Raw genomic sequence first — 20,618 nt, 5'->3', positions numbered from 1 at the left:
AATTCTCTTCCAGATACCGGAAGTCACCATTTTGAAATCCAGAATGGCGTCGGAGGTCTTTCACAGTCTCTGGATACATTTCATCCCGGTTCTGAAAATATCCATATTGGATGGTATGTGACGTTGTGTTATTTATTTGTTTCCACTAGAAGCCTTGGTGGAATTTGTTCCGGAAGGAACATTTTGAGGGCATACCACTATGACACCTAAAACCATCAAAATAGTCAGTGAAGGTAACTGCATAAACTTTGGACCAATAATTGTAAGATTCTGTTCAAATATACATGAAATTCTTCAGTTCCGGAACATGTCCCCGAAAAAACGGACGGAAGAGAAACGGCATGATACCGCAGAGCAAAAAAAAAGTTGTGTTTTAAAGGGAAAATACTGAGGATTGGACTTATGAATATTCACTCTGCCAAAACGAGATACGCAGCGGCTGGTGAAAAGCAATCTGCCGACTGACCTGTCACTACAAAAGCAAGTAACGTCTATTGTACTGCCGTAATCTCGCAGACTGACGTATGCGACGAGTAAAATTTTCAGCACGAAGCTTTTTTCAAAAACGTTTGTATAATAAGTGTTAAGACGAATTTCAACTATCTGATCTGTACACAATGCATTAATATAACCACAAAACATTGCTGAACGTATAATTTGTGGAAGAAGGTTTATTAACTGAAGTTATGTTATCAACGTCATTTTGTTGTAGAAACAGCGATTTTTATTTCTCTGTTTCTACAACCGATTGACGTACATCCATCGTAGTATGCGACAAGTCGCTCAACTTTTTTTTTTTGTTCCATGTATATAGTCGCGATTCGAGAATACTTTTTTGAAAATGAATTTGGTTTGGAATATAATAGCATTCGTGGCCTCTGTCATCTTCCATCTGCACTTCTTCCGTACAAAAAGCAAGTGCGCTTTAGTTGTCCACGAGCATGGACCAAGCTTCGTGGCCTTGGAGGGCTACAGTATGATCAATGTTTTGTAGATAGTCAACTTCGTTCCACGGCGAATTTTATTCGAGCAGTGCATCCTCCGGAGTCCAAAAATGGCACGACTTTCACCAGTTAGCCTAGGTGCACGCACTTGCCAACTACCTCGATTTTATCGCCGCTAAGCTGAATCCGTAGTCGGAGATTAACACGGAACTTAGAACTCAAAATAGTCTCTGGGGGCAATTCTTGGCTCCTGGGCATCATTTCAATCATTTTAAGTTATTTTCCGAAAAAATTACTTGGGAGAGAGAGGAGTCGTACCACCATAGAAATATTTCCTGCTCCCGAAAGCATCTACAAGCTAAATTTGGTTTAATTTGCGAGTCACTGAATGCAATAAGAGCATCACAAACATAGTTGAGTTGGATTTACGTCACGTTGAGTAGAAAAGGCGGTTACGTCATTGCGTTTTCGTGAATTAATGACGCTATTTTTTGAACTTTTGATAAAATTTCGGTGCCTATAGGTCTTCATTTAACAAAATGGATAGTTTTGAGAATGAAATGATAACTTTTATACTAATAATATCGGACAACTGCTGAATTGACTGTCAACTTTCAACAAACATGTTCTAAAGAGATTTTTTTCAGTCTTCAAAAAAATCTATAAGGTAAAAATTAGCAAAATTAATTGTAGCATTCTAGTCTTCAAAACTAGTCTTTAGTCTAGTCAAAACCTCTTAACCTCCAATTAGTTTGTATATTTTTTACAACAATAAAAACATCCTACTGTTCTTTTTCTCTTCAACTGTACGAACAAGTTCCTCATTGATTCTAAACATATGAAATTGTAAGCTCGAGATAAGAGGCATCCTGCTGGGCGTTGTGTGTGTTTACCGCTCGCAAACACGCGCAACAGTGCAGGTCGCTACAAATTATATATTTTAATCCACTTAAGTCTAGTGAACAAGTCCTTTTTTGTTCGCAAATAATTTACACTGCTGTAGAATTCAGTCTTTTGAGCACATTTCTCGTGTATAATTACACCCAAAGGCGGAAATTCAACGGTTGCTATTGCTCAAGTAGGTACTCACTATTTTTTTTCTATAATACATACACACAGTGGGGAAAACATACACGTACATACCACAATCTATTGCGAGGGTCAGCGGCATCGGAACTACAACTAATAGTTAGTCTCTAACTAAAGCTATGACAACGGAGAATACACAAAGTAGGACGACTGTTGTTATTGTTGTTGTACATACTCACATATTTTCGCACTGCAGTGTGGGAGTTTTCTACGAGAAATGTGCTCTTATTGCCCTGCGTTTTTCTGTTGTTTTGTTGTTATTGCTGTTACATTATCTAGCTGCCGTGAAATCATTTCGCACTTATTGACTGTTCTTAAAATATTTACAGATAAACACATTTCTACACCTAAATACGATGCTTTCGATCCCTAATTTGGCCTACTTAGAGTTTGGTTGTTGATGTGTCAAAATTTCCAAAATTTAGAAAACAAATGTGAGATGTTAAAGGGAAGCTTGAGCTTCCTATGTACTTTGTATCATATAAGGCACGATTTTTTTTCTTCTGAACGTTTTTTTTTTGCAAAATTTATTTCAAAACTTAATATTCCACTTACTGGAAGCACAAGTTCAGAAAACCGATACATTTTTTTTTGATTCTCGATCATCGTCTGAGAGGGGGAAGATCTTTGTGCAAAAATTTCGCATTACCCTACTGCGCTAATATTGCTAGTAAAACTCTTCAACCGTGTAAAATAAATATTTACATATCCTAGCTCTATCTAAATGCTTCATTTGCTATAGTAAAAAATAGCCATATAGCTCTCCGAACGCTTGGCAGCGTTCCCTAACCAACTAGAAATGATTAACCTAGAACAACGACGAGCCACCCGGTGGTGGCTATGAGTATCCCCTCGAGGGCGATGGCACCGGTGAGGGCGGTGGAGGTAGAGGCGAGAAGTACGTTGAGCTTCGCGAACTCGGCGACGGTGGGCAGCTCTCTGGGAGCATACCACCAACGTCGCTATGGTAGTGCGAGCGCGGTGTCGGCGGTGGAGGGTATGGTTCCGAGTCGTACCGATCGCCGCCATGGTTTTTGTACTTGACACATGTTCCGCCACCCCTTCCACTGCTGCTGCTGGTACCACCGCCTCCAAGGCTTCCGCCACCGCCTGCCATCCCAATTCGATCACGACTTCGGCCGCTTTTACTGGTATAGTTGGAATCACTTTCGTCGCAGACATCCGTCGAACATGGCGTCGGTGGCGGTGGTTGGTTGATGATTTTATAGTGTTTGTATGGGTTGTAACTGGAGCTGTACCGTGCCGATCCGGCAGTTGTCGCCGGTGACGGTGGAGGATTCAATGGATAGCCAATCAGACTACTTCCGTTGGTGGTGGAACTGGAGGCTCCAGTGATGTGATTTCGATCGTAGCTGTTCGTACTGTTGCGGCTGTTCAGGGTAGACATCCGTACGGCATCAGCCACCGAACTTAGCTTTGAGACGCGAATGTTCTTGTTGATACCTCCCGGAGATAGCGGGGCAGCTGCTTGATCTTCCTTCGGCTCAGAGGAACCCGCCCCAAATCGTGACCGACAGGTTTGTAGCAAGTAAACCACAATGAAAACGATTGCCACTGCAATCACCACCACGATTAGCATCGTTATTTTGCTTCCACTAGGAGCCATCCGTCTATTGTTGTACTCGGTACACAACTCGGGTGCTTCATCCTCCCCGTTGGCGCAGTGTTCATCACCATCGCAAATATTAAGATAAGAAATACAAACCTTACTCGTGGGACACTGGAAGTCCTCCGGATTTTTACAGCAAACTGCTTCATCGTACCCATCCAGACACTGCGTCGTTCCATCGCAGACAAAATGCTTTTCGATGCATTCGCCCGATTGACACTTGAACTGATCGGCTCGACAAGCCGGACAGTCCAATTCATCCGATCGATCCGGACAGTCCTTTTGACCATCGCAGCGCCACGACACCGGAATACAGTCCTTGTTATTATCCCCATCCAATCCGTTGCTGGAGAACGTTACCGCGCAGGTAAAATGGTCCGGTCCACAGACTGGTAGCGCACCACAGCTGCGCCGATCTTTCATTAACATGAGCCCTTGCGGACAGGCACAAATATCATCGGTACGGGCATCGTCCGGAGCTCCGATGCAGATGTGACTACACTTAGCCCGGGCCGAATTGCACGTGTGATTTCGCAGGGATCGCGCCTCCGGCGTCCAAACAGCCACGATGTCCGTGATGTGTGGGATTTTTTGTATCTCCGTTCGGCGGTACTCACCATGGACTGATATTCGCTCCATTCCAGGCCGTTCATCTAGCCAATAGATGTAGCCGTTGAGAGCAGCGATCGACGACACTAAGCTTATGTGCTCCGCTACTAGAGTTTTGCTGAAAGTTTAGAGAAGAATTCAGAATTTCCTTCAATTAAAATTTAGAAGAGTTGAAACTTACATTTCTCTTCCGTCGATATCCATCGTATCGATGCGTTTTCCGTGTGCATAGAACAGCCGATTAGATTGAGGATCCAGCGTAAGGGCGGTGATGCCTTCTAGCTTCGACACCAGCTCCTTCCGTTGTGATCCGTCCAGCTTGGCACGAATAATAGTCTGTGCCGGTCCAACGTCAGTCCAAAACAACAAGCGCTTTGTCGGATGCAGCGCAAGACTGCGTGGCTTCTCCGAGCTACCGATGTCCACGTTTCCAATCCGATCGATATCACCATCCAACCTGTGTGTAATTTTCGATATTATACTGCGCTTGTACGGTAATTGGAAAACATCCGTCTACTTACATCGTTATATTGATGGTATTCGTGTGTGAACAGCTCCAGAACAGCAAGCGGCCAATCGGATCAATTACCATATCGAAGGGAGAAGAGGCGGGATCAATGAACACTTTCGCCACGGTTCCGTTGTCGAATGCACGACGTATGATAGGACCACGGCCGTCGATCTGGAAATAACATATCAGAAACATTGATATTGAGTTTTTCATTTCAAAATAAAAAAGCAGTCACTAACCCAGTAAACATAGCGCGTCAGCACGTCGTACTCCACAGCCCGGATATTCTTACCGGTGACCGGCAAGGGAACGTCCGGTGAATCCGTAGTGTTCGGCATAAACCTCCCAAACGAATTTCGCTGACTGAAGATGATGTAGTTCTTGGGTGGGCTGCAGGAAACTCGGTTCGGGTTCAGCGTGTAGTGCGTCGGACAAGCGCAAGTCATTTTGCGTTGGCCCAGCGCCAAACACAGATGTGTGCAGCCTCCATTGTTAGTTCTGCATTGGTTCGATCCAGATTGACGATTGGGATGGAAAGCCAATAGCGAATTCGTGTACTTAAGATTTGCGTGTACAATGGTACGGTTTTCCCCTGAAGTTTTATTCGCTCGTTCAATTTCTCCGGTGTTCCAATCACTCCAATAGACAAAATCTTTATACAGAGTTACTGCGTGCGGAACGAACGGATTATCGGTGTCAGCCTTCACCAGGACCTTTCGCTTATTTCCATCCCATTCAGCAGATTCGATCGCAGTCGGTGAGCTCTGGCTTGCCCAGTATAGCCGACGGGTGTCAGGGTCCAGTGTCAGTCCGGTTGCCACATTCGCCGCAGAAATGATGGTCTTTAGTTCGCTACCGTCCATGACGGCTCTTCTGATCGAATCCGAAGGCCATTCGGCCCAATACATCAAACCCCGACGGGGTTCCAAAATTAAATTTCTCGGCTCTTCAATGCCTTTCCAGATCAAAATTCTTCGACTGCTTCCGTCCAATCGAGCGACTTCGATTCTACGGGCATCGGCGTCGGTCCAGTAGATGTTGTGTGCCAACCAATCGACTGCGATACCTTCCGGTTGAATCAATCCCGATTCAACAATCTTCTCCACATTAGAACCGTTTATATAGGCACGTGAGATATGTTTCTGTTTTTGGCTTGCCCAATAGATCCGACGGTCGGCGATGTCTACGTCCAGATAGTGGGCATCAATCACACTCCGAAACGGAGCGTAGTCCGTGTGATTGTGACTGTCAATCGAGATCCTTCCAATACTCCCGGTATCATGCCTCGAAAACAGCAGAAAAGCTGAAGGAATAAAACAAGTTCGATTGTCTCGATCCAGTTCATAGTCAATCTGACAGCGACACACGTAATCCTTCGGTCGATTCAAGCACAGCTGTGAACATCCCCCGTTCCTCACCACGCAAGGATTCGTTCCTCTGACGTCGTGTAATTTCGCTACCTTAAGGCCCATCAGATCCGGAAAAGCCTCCACAATCACCGTGCGGTCATTTCCATTCAATTTGTTGGCTCGATCGATAGATCTACGTTGCCAGTCCGTCCAATACAGATAATCCCCCAGCAGACTCAAACCGAAGGCGTGCGGTAAATTTTCCGACAGTATTATATTTCTTCCCGAGCCATCCATGTTGGCAACTTCGATGCGATCCAACTTTGCATCGCACCAGTAGATCTTACGAACCTCAACATCCAAAGCAATGCCGTTAGGCCAACCCAGATTCTGCTGAACGATCAGCACCCGTTCGGTGCCATCCAGAGACGCTCGCTCAATCTTCGGATCTTTCTCGCTCCAATCGCTCCAAAACATCCATCCGAGTGTCGGGGACAACGCAATCGCACGTGGTTCTTCGAGGTTCTCGTAAATCAAAACTCGCCTAAATGCACCATCCAAACGACAGACCTGTATTCGGTCGGTCCCAGTGTCAGTCCAGTATAGGTTACGTGCTAACCAATCGACGGCCAGACCATCCGGGCTCTGAATCTCAGTGTTTACCACCTCCACCACACCGGTTCCATCCGGGCGAACTTTTTTGATCGCATTCGAGCCTTCATCTGACCAGTAGATGTAGTTATCCACCGGGTCGTAATCAATCGCAATTGCATAACGGACCTTCCCTAGTGGCAGCTGAATGCTAGTGTAGTCTGGCGAGTCCAGCGATATTCGACTGACCTGCGTTCGCTGAACGACAAATAGCATGTCTTGCGGTCCATCGGCGCATTGAGTCTTGGATAGGAGCTTCACCCCAGTTGGGCAGGCACAGCTATAACCTGCCATGTTGGTCGACAGAAGACACAAATGGGAACAATTGCCATTATTCCGTCGGCACGGATTATCAGCCGCCGGCTGCAGACGCGGATCCCACGCGTGGACTGTGATCGGTACCACCGGACTGTCCAGAATCGCTTCATGTTTTCCGCCGGCAATGTTGTAGTAGTGAAGCGTGCCTTCCTGCCAATCGGTCCAAAACAGATAGTTCGGAGCGAACGTTAAACTGTACGGATAGTCCAGATTGTTAACCAATGTCCGCCGGTTGCTTCCGTCCAGATTCATGACGTCCAAAAAATGGAGATTACCATCGACCCAGTAGATCAGCTCATTATCCAGATCGACCGCCAACCCATTGGGCCAAAATATCCGTTCGTGCACTAGCACAACCCGGGACTGAGGATCGCCATCCATGCTGGCGCGTTCGATCTTCGGACTCTCACCCCAGTCGGTCCAGATCATAATGCGTCTGGCAGGTACTAAAGCTATGGCACGTGGCTGATCCAGATCGCTCCAAATCAGTACCTTCTGGAACTTTCCGTTCAATGTGGCGACCTCGATCCGATTCGTTTCGCCATCGGTCCAGTAGAGCTTATCGCTATACCAGTCTATCGCTAGACCTTCGGGTTTGTCCAACCCGTTGGATATCACAGCAGTTTTGTTGACGGCCTGCAGCGGAGAATTTCCCCCGCCGGTTGACCCCCGCAGCTGGGCGCACTGGATCGTTTCGGAGTTGTGCTCTGTAAAGCAAATCAAACCCCGCTCGTAGTAAAAATCCATCGCCGAAGCCTCGTTCAGATCCTTGACCAGAGTCTCCACCGAGCAGGTGGTGTTCTGCTGGATAGTGACATTCGCCAGCCGAATGTCGACGTACGTGGTGTAGAGCAGCTGGTTAGTGAAGCTGCCACTGGCCGAGCCTGCAAGCAAAAAAGCGAAAAAAAAAACGATGATAAGATCTTCTTCGTGTAATTCGTGTACGTAATAATTAGTCGCAACTGACAAGGGAGGGATTTTAGATACTTTAAATAAATAAACGCGTCGACAAATAGCCGATGGGAAAAGTAGATAACCGCAGCAGGAGAACGAGCCCTGATTAACGGAGAAGGGTGAACCCGCACTCGAGTGAAGATTTGTCCTTTTTTCCGGGCGCAGCTGCATGAATGCAAAGGAAACGAAGGGGAACACATACTGTTGAAGGTACACATATTAGTAATTTGTCAACCGTACAGTGCACAGACAGTGCGAGGCGCGTGTTCGCGTATAATTGAAATTTTAAAACCGTTTTTCAGAGCTAGTAGAGCGGAGCGGGATACCTACGGGTATCGATTTCGAAATACTGTGGTGTAACAACGCAATGAAACGATGCTGGAAATTGATTCATGTTGTTCGATGAAAAATAATCTGTTGTTAACATCTGGGAATATAAGTTTATTTTTGTTTCGAACAATGCTTAATCATTCGAACATTTTTACGCCTCACTGTTAAATCATCCAGATATCGACACAACTCGGAGATTCTTTACCAATTTAAGTTTTTCTGTGATTCTGAGCTAAACTCGGGATCAAAGTTTATTTTCTCCTCTTTTGACGTTTCTTTAGGTTTATTAGCGATTCTGAGCCTAATATGGGGCAATATAAGTCCATATATAAAAATATAATGATAAAAACTATACTGTACTGTAAGTTATTCTTCAACTTACACCTAACCTGGCTAGAGCAGTTACTTATCTTTAACTTAGTGTGTTTGAGTTTTGAATTTGTTTTCACGCTGATACTTTATGTGAAGAATTTCGACCTAGCTCGACCAGATGTTGACAGCACCGTCTCAGGGCTCAATTAAACTTAAGGGGTTATATACCTTTTTGGTCGAGAAAAATGAGGGAAGTTTGAATCTATTTTTAAGTGCATAGCACCATTTTCATTGCATCAAAGGGGTATTTTTCTGAAAGTACAGTTTATCAAACACAAAAAAATACGTTTGGTTTTGAGATATACCAATTATTACTGGAGTAATGGCCGTTTCCCTGAAACGCTATTTTTTTGCAAAGGCTTGCGGTGATCCTGATAGAGACTCGGCGGGTCAACCGAAATAAAAAAACTCGTATTATTTCATTAGTTTAGAAGTGTGCCGGGTCCTTGAACGATCGCTTTTATGAGTATTTTGTTTTCAGTGCAAATGGGAACGTTTTTCCCAAAAAATGCACGTTTTGAGCGCTAAAAATTGCATTAAAATTTTTTTTGCGGCAAAATGTAACTGTATCATACAGTCTGTATGTTTCAAAAAGCGATCGTTCAAGGACCGGCGAATTTAATAACGAAAATTTAATAAAAAAGATGAAGGAAATCGGTTCAGTAGTTTTCCCGCAATCAGGATCACGGCAAAGTCATTTTTCGGAAAACACTATTCCGAGATAATCGCGTCTGAAGTTTCAAGTTTAGCTTATGCGGCCGTGGCGAGGCGCGCTGCAAATCGCTCTAACTTTCTTTCTATTGCTCAGATCTTTATGAAAATTTGTGAAAATGTTCTCAAGATGTTGTATTTGAAGATAATACAATAACAATTTTTACGGTTTTTTGAAAACTAAAAAGGTATATAACCCCTTAATAGGTACTGACCTAAGCAACTTTGCATGGGTTATGGGTTTCTATCCTAAGCAACTTTGCATATTTTGCATTGTTTTTTAATAAATCAATATTTCTGAATTATAACAAAATATGAGAAAGGTATACTTCAACTAAAACTATTTTGAAACGAAACCTGTTGAAAGTTTGGGAATCGAAAATGAAACAGATATTGGCATTTTATTTAAATCCGCAGTGTATTTTGCCTTTCACCACATTGGTGAGCGGAAAAATCATTTCAAGGGAGACTTACAAAAACTTGCGAGAATCATCGGTAATTTTACTGCAAAACATCGATCGTGGAATAATGCCTAAAAGAATTCTAATGGAAAAATGCTGGATTTGTTTCAGATTTATTTCCAGATTGATTTGGTATCAACAAATAAATCAAAGTCATTCATGCAGTGGTTCATTAACTCATGCTGATTTTGCTTCTGATCATCATCCTATAGCTTTTTCCAACAAGACCAATTGGGATAGATACCATACCACGATCGAAGAATGCTTGAATTGTGATATTGTTTTACAAAATAGCGCTGACACTGACAGAGCTCTAGATGATTTGAGCAGTTTGATTCTTAATGCTCGGAACTTATCAGCCAAACACCAAACATCCCGTAATCCTGCGTTGAAAGTTATTTTTGAAAATCCACAAAAAAAAAATCAGACATAGATTCACTCTCAAGCGAAATGAAAATTTCGTGAGAGAAATTGAACAACTAGAATCATATTCCAAATCTTTCTGGAAGGTTTCGAAGATTCTTAAGGAACCTTAAATGACCAAAAAAAAAACCAAAATTTGTTCAGCACTTCGAGAATATACATAATTTCAGTTCGAAGTTAGACTGTTAAATAGATGCTTTGAATTAGCATATTTTCCTACATAATGAAAAAAATGCCAAAGTCAGTCCAATTCTAAAACCTTAAAAAAAACACGCGGCAGCATCAAGTTCGCCATGGGCATTCGACTACTCATCAGTTGCTTAGAGTAACTTATATGATTCGAACCTATGAAGCTGAAGACTATTCCACTGGAGCTGCTCTTCTAGACATAGAAAAGGAATTTGACAGTGTTTGACATAAAGGTTTAATAGCCAAAATGTCTAATTTCTGTTTTCCTCTTTGCATCACAAAAATGATACAACGTTACTTGGTACACCCTCAACTAAGATTACTTCAAGTGAATTCCTTTTTTTTTTTTGTTATTTGGAAACTTGTTTGATCAAATTTGATTGAGTTTTGACTGAGTTAGAAGAATTTTTCGAAAATATGAAAAATCGCACCGGACATGCAAGGGTTAACTTCGACAGGTATGTGAATCATGCAGAAGTTGCGTTTATGGACACGTTAACATTACCTAGTGTTGTAAGAGCAATATCTTTTGATTAGTATTTTTTATCACGAATTTTCAGGTGATCAATTTCACCCCACTGATCAATTTCACCCCATTCCACGGTAATATTTCTACTTCTGATCTTCCTGATTTATCACCAGGATGCGAGATATCTCTGTTTTTTTTTTCATGATTCCGTAAAAGGAAAAAGGCTTTGCGTCATATTCAGTCGGCTACAAAAAAGATTAGGTAACTTTTGCATTAAAAAAGCAACAAAAATTGCCGATTTGTTCAAGGGGTTTACCTTTACACGCATTGACAAAACTACCCATGCAACATCAATCGTAGTAATCTTTGAATCAGCAGAAAAATCAACATCGTCATCAGTCGAACTCAAACTGTGATGGCGAAAACAGTGAATCTACTCCGCTCAGAAGTGTGCTCCTTCAAATAACGGTACCCCGGCGCGTCGAAAACGGACATCGTGCGGCACTATATGGACGCCGGATACGCCCGTTTCGGCATTTACAACATCTTGATACTATTGGACAACAATCATTTTATCATTTTATTTATTCATTTATTCATCATCAGACCGACATCGGTCTCCATGAATGGTGAGGAAAAACTCACTTGAGGTGGTCGCAAGGACGTTCCTCAAATGTGCACAAAAACCTCACCATCTTTTAGTATACAACACATAATAAAAACTAAGAAATAATAATACATCAGAATGATTAAAACAAATTATTAGTAAGTAATCTACGGCGATACATGAATGAAGATTCATAAAAATTGAACAATTCGCTGAATTCGTTGAATTGGCGAATCATAGATGTGATTGGAGAGTTTGCAGCGTACTGTGTAGATTGGAATCCCACCTGTGGCATACAGTGATAGGCATAAATAAAAGCCCACCTTGAGTATTTAGAAACATTTCTCGATTTCTGGACTCTTATATAAAAATCTGCAGCCGTCATTCCACACGATTGTTTGTTAATTATTACTTTCTCAAATAATTAACGAGTTTTGTCATTTTTGTTGGATTTCGTTTACTCCATTACATGACTTCTTGAATGTGTGCAAAAATGCGTTGGCAAAAATAAAAGCCCACTCCCAAATAAATTATATGAAAATCATTGGAAACCTTTGAGTAACTCGTCGTTTCCACATGTTATGACAGCTAGGGCTGTGCGATATTATTTACAATCACTCGGTGGTTCAGTTGACGCGATATAAACAAAGTGTTGTTCACATTGGCACATAGAAGTCGATTTTTGTTGTTTGCACAAAGAGTTTTCATCAAAATTAAAATGGGTGGAAAAAAAATCAGCATGCAAGTCCAAAACCTAGTAGATCACGATAACTTCGCAGCGGAAGATTGCAGAGAAGTTTGGAATAAGCCGGGGAGCAGTCTGTAAAATTGTGCAGAAGCATAATACTTACGGTTCGCTTGCTGACAGATCCCGAAGAGGCCGTCGTCGGAAGACCGATAGCTGGACGGATCAACGAATCATCCGGGAAGTGAAGAAATCTTCAAAAATATCGGTCAAAGTGATTCAGGAAAACCTCTCGTTGGCGGTTTCGGCTAGAACCATACGCCGCAGATTAGTTGAGCATGGACTCAAGAGCAGATTCACAAAAAAACGTCTATTCATTAGCAAGAAAAATGAATTGAAACGGTTGGAATTTGCCAGGAAACATGTGAACAAAACCAAAGACTTTTGAAAAAAAGTACTTTGAACTGATGAATCGAAATTTGAGCTTTTCAACAAGAAGCGGCATGAAAGATTGTGGCGAAAGAATGATGTAGGATTGCGGAACATTATTTGTTTTTTTGTGAATTTGCTCTTTATTCCATGTCAGCTAGTCTACGGCGTTCGGTTCTAGTCGAAACAGCCAACGAGAGGTTTTTCTGAATCACTTTAACCGATATTTTTGGAGATTTCTTTACTTCCCGGATGATTCGTTGATCCGTCCGGCTATCGGTCTTCCGACGACGGCCTCTTCGAGATCTGTCAGCAAGCGAACCGTAAGTATTATGCTACTGCACAATTTCACGGACTACTCCCCGGGTTATTTCCAACTTCTCTGCAATCTTGCGCTGCGAAACCTGCTTTAAATGATCGTGAACAACTAGATTTCGGACTTGCATACTGATTTTTTTTCCACCCATTTCAATTTTGATGAAAACTCTGTGCAAACAACAAAAATCGACTTTTATGTGCCAATGTGAACAACACTTTGTTTATATCGCGTCAACTGAACCACTGAGTGATTGTAAACAATATCGCACAGCCCTAGCTGTCATAACATGTGGAAACGACGAGTTACTCAAAGGTTTCCAATGATTTTCATATAATTTATTTGGGAGTGGGCTTTTATTTTTGTCAACGCATTTTTGCACACATTCAAGAAGTCATGTAATGGAGTAAACGAAATCCAACAAAAATGACAAAACTCGTTAATTATTTGAGAAAGTAATAATTAACAAACAATCGTGAGGAATGACGGCTGCAGATTTTAAAATAAGAGTCCAGAAATCGAGAAATGTTTCTAAATACTCAAGGTGGGCTTTTATTTATGCCTATCACTGTAGCTCTGGGTCGTAGCGTTCTGGATGGTGCATAGAACCCGAGTTCTGCTAAAAGGTCAGGAGCATCAAATTCAGCAGTTACCAACTTGCAGACAAATACGGCTTGTGACACTCGACGGCGTTGATCCAGAGTTTTTATGCCCAACAGGCGGCAGCTGTCTTCGTAAGGAGGCAAATTCAGTGGATCATTCCAAGCAAGATTCCACAAAGCATACCGAACGAATTTGCGTTGGACACTTTCTAGTCTGTTTATCCAAACTGCATGATATGGCCACCAAACAATAGTGGCGATTACCAACGTTAAACGAACAAGTGCACAGTACAGCGCTTTAAAGCAGAGTGGGTCTGCAAATTTACGAGCGATTTGTAAAGTAAAACCGAGCTGACGATTTGCTTTGTCAATAGTAGCAGTGATTTGGGGTTTGAACGAGAGTTTTTCATCCAGTATTACACCAAGAACTTTCACTTGTTCAACTCTTTCCAGTTTATACCAGCCATCACGTAATCGTAGGACACAGCATTTTTTGTACGATGATAGCTAATAACATAGCATTTCTCAATACTCAATAACAAGCTGTTTCGAGAGCACCAGTCACTGAACAAGTTTATTAGGTTTTGCAACTCCTTGCAGTCTTCATGGCACCTGACAACTGAGACTTAGAGCTAAGAAGAAAATCCTCTTGACGGCCGACGACCCTGAGCGACACGAAACTCCAAAGATACTAAAAGGAAAGACCGAGGAAAAAGAGGCACCACTGCCGCTTCCTGAACATATATGTCAGTTCCGTCCACTGGTCTCGGAGCTGCAGGCAATGACGCAGCGGCAGCGGCTGAATGAAAAGATCAAGTCGATTTTCCCGGCGAATCGCGACGTGGCGGTGGTGATGGACGACGAGACCTATCTCACCCTGGATGGCAACGACTAGCAGGACACTTTGTATTCTACTTCCCCTGCGAAGGAAGTGAGTTCCGAGGTGAAGTTCATCTCACACACTAAGTTCCCCCAGCAGTCGCTGATGTGGCTGACAATCAACGAGAAGGGCCGCCCTTCTCTCGCTTCGGACTGGTCGTGATCGTGGAAATTTATAGAAGGAAGTGCCTGTCAAAAATTGCGTATTTCATCAGAAAATACCATAAGGGCAAAGACACTGTGTTCTGGCCGGATCTGACGTCGGCCAACTCTTCGAAACGATCGTTGGAGGAGATGGAGCAGCTGAATATCGATGTGGTACACAAGTCGGCGAACCTGCCCAACGTCCTCCAGCTGGGTCCTATCAAGAATTCCTGGGCTAACGTGAAGCGCAAGAACTACTTCAACAATTTTGTCACGAAAACTGGAGAGGAATTGATGAATAAAACAAAGAAAGGACTCAAAAACGTACCTACACGCATGTTTTCATCCGCGAGTGCTCCGATTAATGGCCGGAAGGTCACTCGCAAGGGCGTAGAACTTTTTTGCAAGTTAGCTAATATATATGTCAGTATAGGGATAGGTCAAAAAGATATGAATCAAATCCTGGGATCATCGCGTGAGCCGAGTGTGGTTTGTTTGGTTGGTGTAGTGACTTCGGTTAAGTTGTAAAAAATTAATGTTCTTTTTTTGAGCAAGTTGCAGTTGAGATATTTAATTATTATTTTATTCTATTTTTTTTCAGTATTGATCTTGTTTTGTAAGTCACAATAACTGCCTGAAACTATACGAATACATCATACCAATTAAATAAACCGTTCTGGCTTTAAAATAATTTTAGTTAATACCATTTTTAAACAAACCTTTTGTGGATTTTTTATGTGGTATTTTTTTTTATTCATTCATTTCGTCAATCAGAAGTAGACAATATACAATATTATAATATTCCAATACAATGTTTACTAACTATTTTTTTTTCAATAGGCGTTGCGATTGCGTATTGAGCTAAAAAGTGTTTGAGTTCATGCCGAGGCATTGTAAAGTCAATGGTTTCGCAGTATTGATTGTAAGTGGCCATCATACGATTCAAGGGTCCGAACTTAGCATAATTTGTGCGGTAATGATTAGTGACAAACGTGTTTCGATTTCGATTGTCGTTTACAAATGACACTATTGCAAATTCGCGACGCTCTTTCAATGATTGTATGTTTATGAGCATGCAACGTGCTTTATATGATGGAAGAGGAAATGATGTTCAACCTAATTTACGAAGAGCGTACAATAGAAATTGCTTTTGTACTGATTCTATTCTTTCTTCGTGCGTGATTGTATAAGGTGACCATACAATGCTGCAGTATTCCAGTATTGATCTTACATAGGCTATATATAATGTTTTGATGGTATACGGATCCTGAAAGCTGTAACAAAAGCGCTTTATAAATCCTAGCAAGTTATTAGCTTTGTGGATTATTGTGTTGTAATGGTCAATAAAGGTTAGTTTGGAGTCTAAGACAACTCCTAAGTCCCTAACTCTTTCACAATTTGCTACAGTTTGGTTTGGTGTTGTTCTTTTTCTACAGAATGATATGTGGTTGCATTTTTTCACATTTAACTCCAGTAAACTTGTTTTAAACCATGCGTAGAATATGTATATTTCATTTTGGAATACATTGATGTCTTCTTCATTTCTTTTTTTCAAAAAGAGCTTTATATCGTCGGCATAAATTAACACTTTTAGTTTTTTGAGAATAAAGGAAATGTCGTTAACGTACAAGATGAACAAAACACGCTAGAAAATAATTGTACACCTATTACTCCAGCTAATATTGCTGCCGAAAATATTTTTTCTAATGTCAACTGCCTGGGGCCTATTACGGCAGGTAAACTTTCTTTTTTGCAACAGGCAATGTTCGATCTTATGAACGCCATGTTGCAGGCATAATCAATGTTTAAAGCCATTCAAATAGGCACAAATTTTACTATTAAAATTGTTTCTAATTTGAAATTTAGCAATGATTTTAAATAAAACAATTAAAATATTAAATTGGAATGCTCGCTCATTGAAGGCCAATGAGAATGAGCTTTTTAATTTTTTAACAGTAAATAATGTGCACATTGCAATTATTACTGAAACATTTTTGAAACCTAACATAAAATTAAAATATGATCCCGATTACGTGGTTCATAGATATGATAGGATTCAGGGTTCCGGCGGTGGAGTTGCAATTGTTATTCATCGCCGAATCAAACATCGTGCTCTTCCCCATCTTGAGACGAAAGTTATTGAAACTTTGGGAATTGAAGTTCAAACTGAACTTGGGATTTTATTTATTGCCGCAGCATATTTACCATTTCAATGCACACGCGAGCACAAAAATTATTTTAAAGGTGATTTACAAAAACTCACCAGAAATCGCTCGAAATTTTTCATAATCGGCGATTTTAACGCTAAACATCGTTCATGGAATAATTCTCAAAGTAATTCCAATGGCAAAATTTTATTCAATGATTGTTCTTCAGGATACTATTCTATTTTGTCTCCGAATAGTCCTACATGCTTTTCTTCTGTAAGAAACCCTTCAACAATTGATTTGGTGCTAACAGATCAAAGTCATGTATGTAGTGATTTGATCACACATGCTGACTTTGATTCTGACCATCTTCCAATAACTTTTTCTTTATCACATGAATCAGTTTTAAACCCTATGAGCTCTGTTTTTAATTATAACAAGGCTAATTGGGAAAGATACAAAACTCATATTGAGAGAAATTTCAATAATGAGCTTGATTTGCAAAACGAAGTGAATATTGATTCCGCTTTGGAAGCATTAAAATGTGCAATTGTTGATGCCAGGAATTATTCTGTTCCAAAGGCTCAAATGAAATTTGATTCATCAATAATTGACGAAAATCTTCAACTTCTAATTCGTTTGAAAAATGTCCGCAGACGTCAATATCAACGTTCTCGTGACCCTGTTTTCAAAACTATTTATAAAGATTTACAGAAAGAGATTAAACATAGATTTACTCTTCTGAGAAATCAAAATTTTGAGACTAAAGTTGAAAAATTGAAACCATATTCAAAACCATTTTGGAAGCTGTCGAAGATTCTTAAGAAACCTTCAAAGCCTATTCCAGTTTTAAAAGATGGTGAACGTTTTCTTGTATCCAATGAACAAAAGGCTCAAAGACTTGCTCAGCAGTTTGAGAGTGTTCATAACTCAAATTTGAATTTTGTGAGTCTAATTGAAAATGAAGTCACACGTCAATTTGATTTAATTTCTTCCCAGAATTTTTTACCTGCAGAAATAATTGAAACTAACTTGAATGAGATTAAATCAATTATTAAAAATTTCAAAAATATGAAAGCACCTGGTGACGATGGAATCTTTAATATACTAATCAAACATCTCCCTGAGAGCACAATGGAATTTTTAGTGAAAATTTTCAATTGCTGCTTCAAAATTGCATATTTTCCCAAATTATGGAAAAATGCAAATATTACTCCCGTTTTAAAACCGGATAAGAACCCAGCTGAAGTTTCAAGTTATCGACCAATCAGTTTGCTTTCTTCAATAAGTAAACTGTTTGAGAGAATTATTCTTAACAGAATGATGTCACACATCAACGAAAATTCAATTTTTGCAAATGAACAGTTTGGATTTCGCCATGGGCATTCCACAACTCATCAATTGCTCAGAGTTACTAATATGATACGAGCTAACAAATCTGAAGGTTATTCCACTGGAGCTGCTCTTTTAGACATAGAAAAAGCATTCGACAGTGTTTGGCATAAAGGTTTGATTGCGAAATTGCAAACTTTTAATTTTCCAATTTTCCTAATCAAATTTTTAAAAAATTATCTTACTGATCGAACTCTGCAGGTTGTCTATCAGAATTCAAAATCTGATAGATTTCCTGTCAGAGCAGGTGTACCTCAAGGTTCAGTCTTGGGTCCAGTCCTGTACAACATATTCACTTCAGATCTCCCTGATTTGCCTCCAGGATGCACAAAGTCATTGTTCTGCGATGACACAAGCATTTCCGTAAAAGGAAAAAGACTTCGTGTCATATGCAGTCGATTGCAGAAAAGTTTAGATATTTTTTCTTCCTACTTGCAAAAGTGGAAAATCTCTCCCAATGCTTCTAAAACTCAAATGATAATTTTTCCGCATAAGCCTAGGGCTTCTTTCCTCAAGCCAAACAATAATCACGTTGTCAAGATGAATGGGGTTATTTTAAGTTGGTCCGACAAGGTTAAGTACTTGGGACTAATTTATGATAAAAAACTTATTTTCAAAGAGCACATTGAGAGTATACAAGCCAAGTGCATCAAATATACGAGATGTTTATATCCTCTCATTAACAGGAATTCTAAACTTTGTTTAAAGAACAAACTTTTGATTTACAAACAAATTTTTAGACCAGCAATGCTTTATGCTGTACCGATCTGGTCAAGTTGCTGTTCAACAAGGAAGAAAACGCTCCAAAGGATTCAGAATAAAATTCTGAAAATGATTTTGAAGCGTCCTCCTTGGTTTGGTACACTCGAATTACATAGACTTACTGGTGTTGAACCATTAGAAGCTATGTCAAATAAAATTATTAACAATTTTCGACGAAAATCGTTGCATTCCTCAATTGCTACGATAAGCTCTCTTTATAGCCAATAAGTTAGCAATTAAGTTAGTTGTAAGTTTACTTCCCCTTTTCTGACAAGTAGGTTTAAATCCCTACGAATGATAAGTCCTAATTGCGAAAGCAAACAAATCCTAACAATTAAAATTACAAATTTCTAACAGTGTTGAGAAGTCACCATTTGTGATTGGACACACATACTCATTATTTACTAATATTTATCATAAATACTTAAGTTGATCACATATATCCAAATATACGCCTCATTTTTCCATAGAGGATTTAATGATTCAGTCACACAGAAAACATAAAAAATGTTCGTAAATAAAAATCTAAGTAACAGTTCTGTTGATTTTTGATGTGGTTGATTTGGTTCAGTCCGAAATTTGCGGTTTTGTCGAAAATAAGTTGCAGTGTTTCATTGTCCCCAATGACTGGAAGAAAAATTTTCATATTTCATGTGGTGTGTCATTTTAAATTGTTTTCCAGAAACCGGAAGACATCTTATTGAATTTCAAAATGGCGTCTGAAGTCGGTTTCCGGACTCATCATTCTGAATACAAAAACACATACCTTGTGGTATTTAGTCTATTTATGCTGATATCCAAGAACCGGGGGCTGCAACCATGGATTTCGAAAATATTCATATTTTATGGTATTTGGCCTTATTTTCAGCTCTAATCGCCCGAATTCTGCGTTCTGTAAGCTGCTGATTGCTGCGATTGCTGTAAGCATGAAGAAAATCCGTTGAAAACTAACTGAGTTATGAGCATTTAAAATTCATCAATTTTTGTAATGCTCTCGATGTTTTCGGCATTCCAATTTGCGGTTCTATCCCAGAATGTTGCTGTACAAGGTAATTTAACGTCAAAAAATATCCAATTTGACACATTTTGCTTGAAATTGCTCTTCAGTTTACAAAAAAAAAATGTATTGCCCTTTATGTTATCGACTGACAAACTGTATCCGTGGGTATTTCTCTCTCACACTCACCACTCACAGAAAATTTCAGAATAGAAATGTTAAAACGTTGTAATTTTTTTGTATAAACCGATTGCGACCAGCAATTTCGATCTTTTCTGGCATTGTCCGTGCTGTTCGCACTTTTTTGTTGCAGTGTCACTTCTTACCTGACTTACTATTCTCTCATTGAAGAAGATAAGAGAATTGTAAGTCATGTAACTCTAAGAGAAATTTAGAAGTATCTTCTTTATCGATCTTATCGCCTCAAGTGTGTTACCGAAACGTATAACATGATATGGAGGGATGAAGTTTCCAAAGGTTTTGGTTAGAGTTTTTCAGTCTGTAGAGAAGTTCTTGTATGGAGGAGCCTGAGAATAAACCCATGCTTGAGTCCATTGACATTTAATGGCCAGATTCTACTAACATTCGAACCGATGACCAGCCGCTAGTCAAAGCCGACTTTGTAACCTTGCGGCTACGAAGCTCCTC

The 20,618-nt window shown here is 40.4% G+C and overlaps 1 protein-coding gene across 1 annotated transcript in view; it reads right to left on the bottom strand.

Annotated features, from left to right (window-relative positions):
* Positions 1-1,680: 1,680 nt before the first annotated feature.
* Positions 1,681-20,618, bottom strand: part of LOC129722167 (low-density lipoprotein receptor-related protein 6) — a 70,561-nt gene continuing 51,623 nt past the window's right edge. The window contains exons 3-6 of the mRNA XM_055675437.1: positions 5,023-7,985; positions 4,794-4,954; positions 4,454-4,729; positions 1,681-4,390 (exon numbers count right to left, since the gene is read on the bottom strand). Of these exons, the coding sequence (XP_055531412.1) occupies positions 2,872-4,390; positions 4,454-4,729; positions 4,794-4,954; positions 5,023-7,985 (4,919 nt within the window). The 3' untranslated portion in view covers positions 1,681-2,871. The remainder of the gene's footprint in view (positions 4,391-4,453; positions 4,730-4,793; positions 4,955-5,022; positions 7,986-20,618) is intronic.

This window comes from Wyeomyia smithii, chromosome 2 (genome assembly GCF_029784165.1).
Source record: "Wyeomyia smithii strain HCP4-BCI-WySm-NY-G18 chromosome 2, ASM2978416v1, whole genome shotgun sequence".
NCBI lineage: Eukaryota > Metazoa > Arthropoda > Insecta > Diptera > Culicidae > Wyeomyia > Wyeomyia smithii.
Note: the sequence above shows the minus strand (reverse complement) of the source record. Positions and strands in the feature narration are given on the sequence as shown.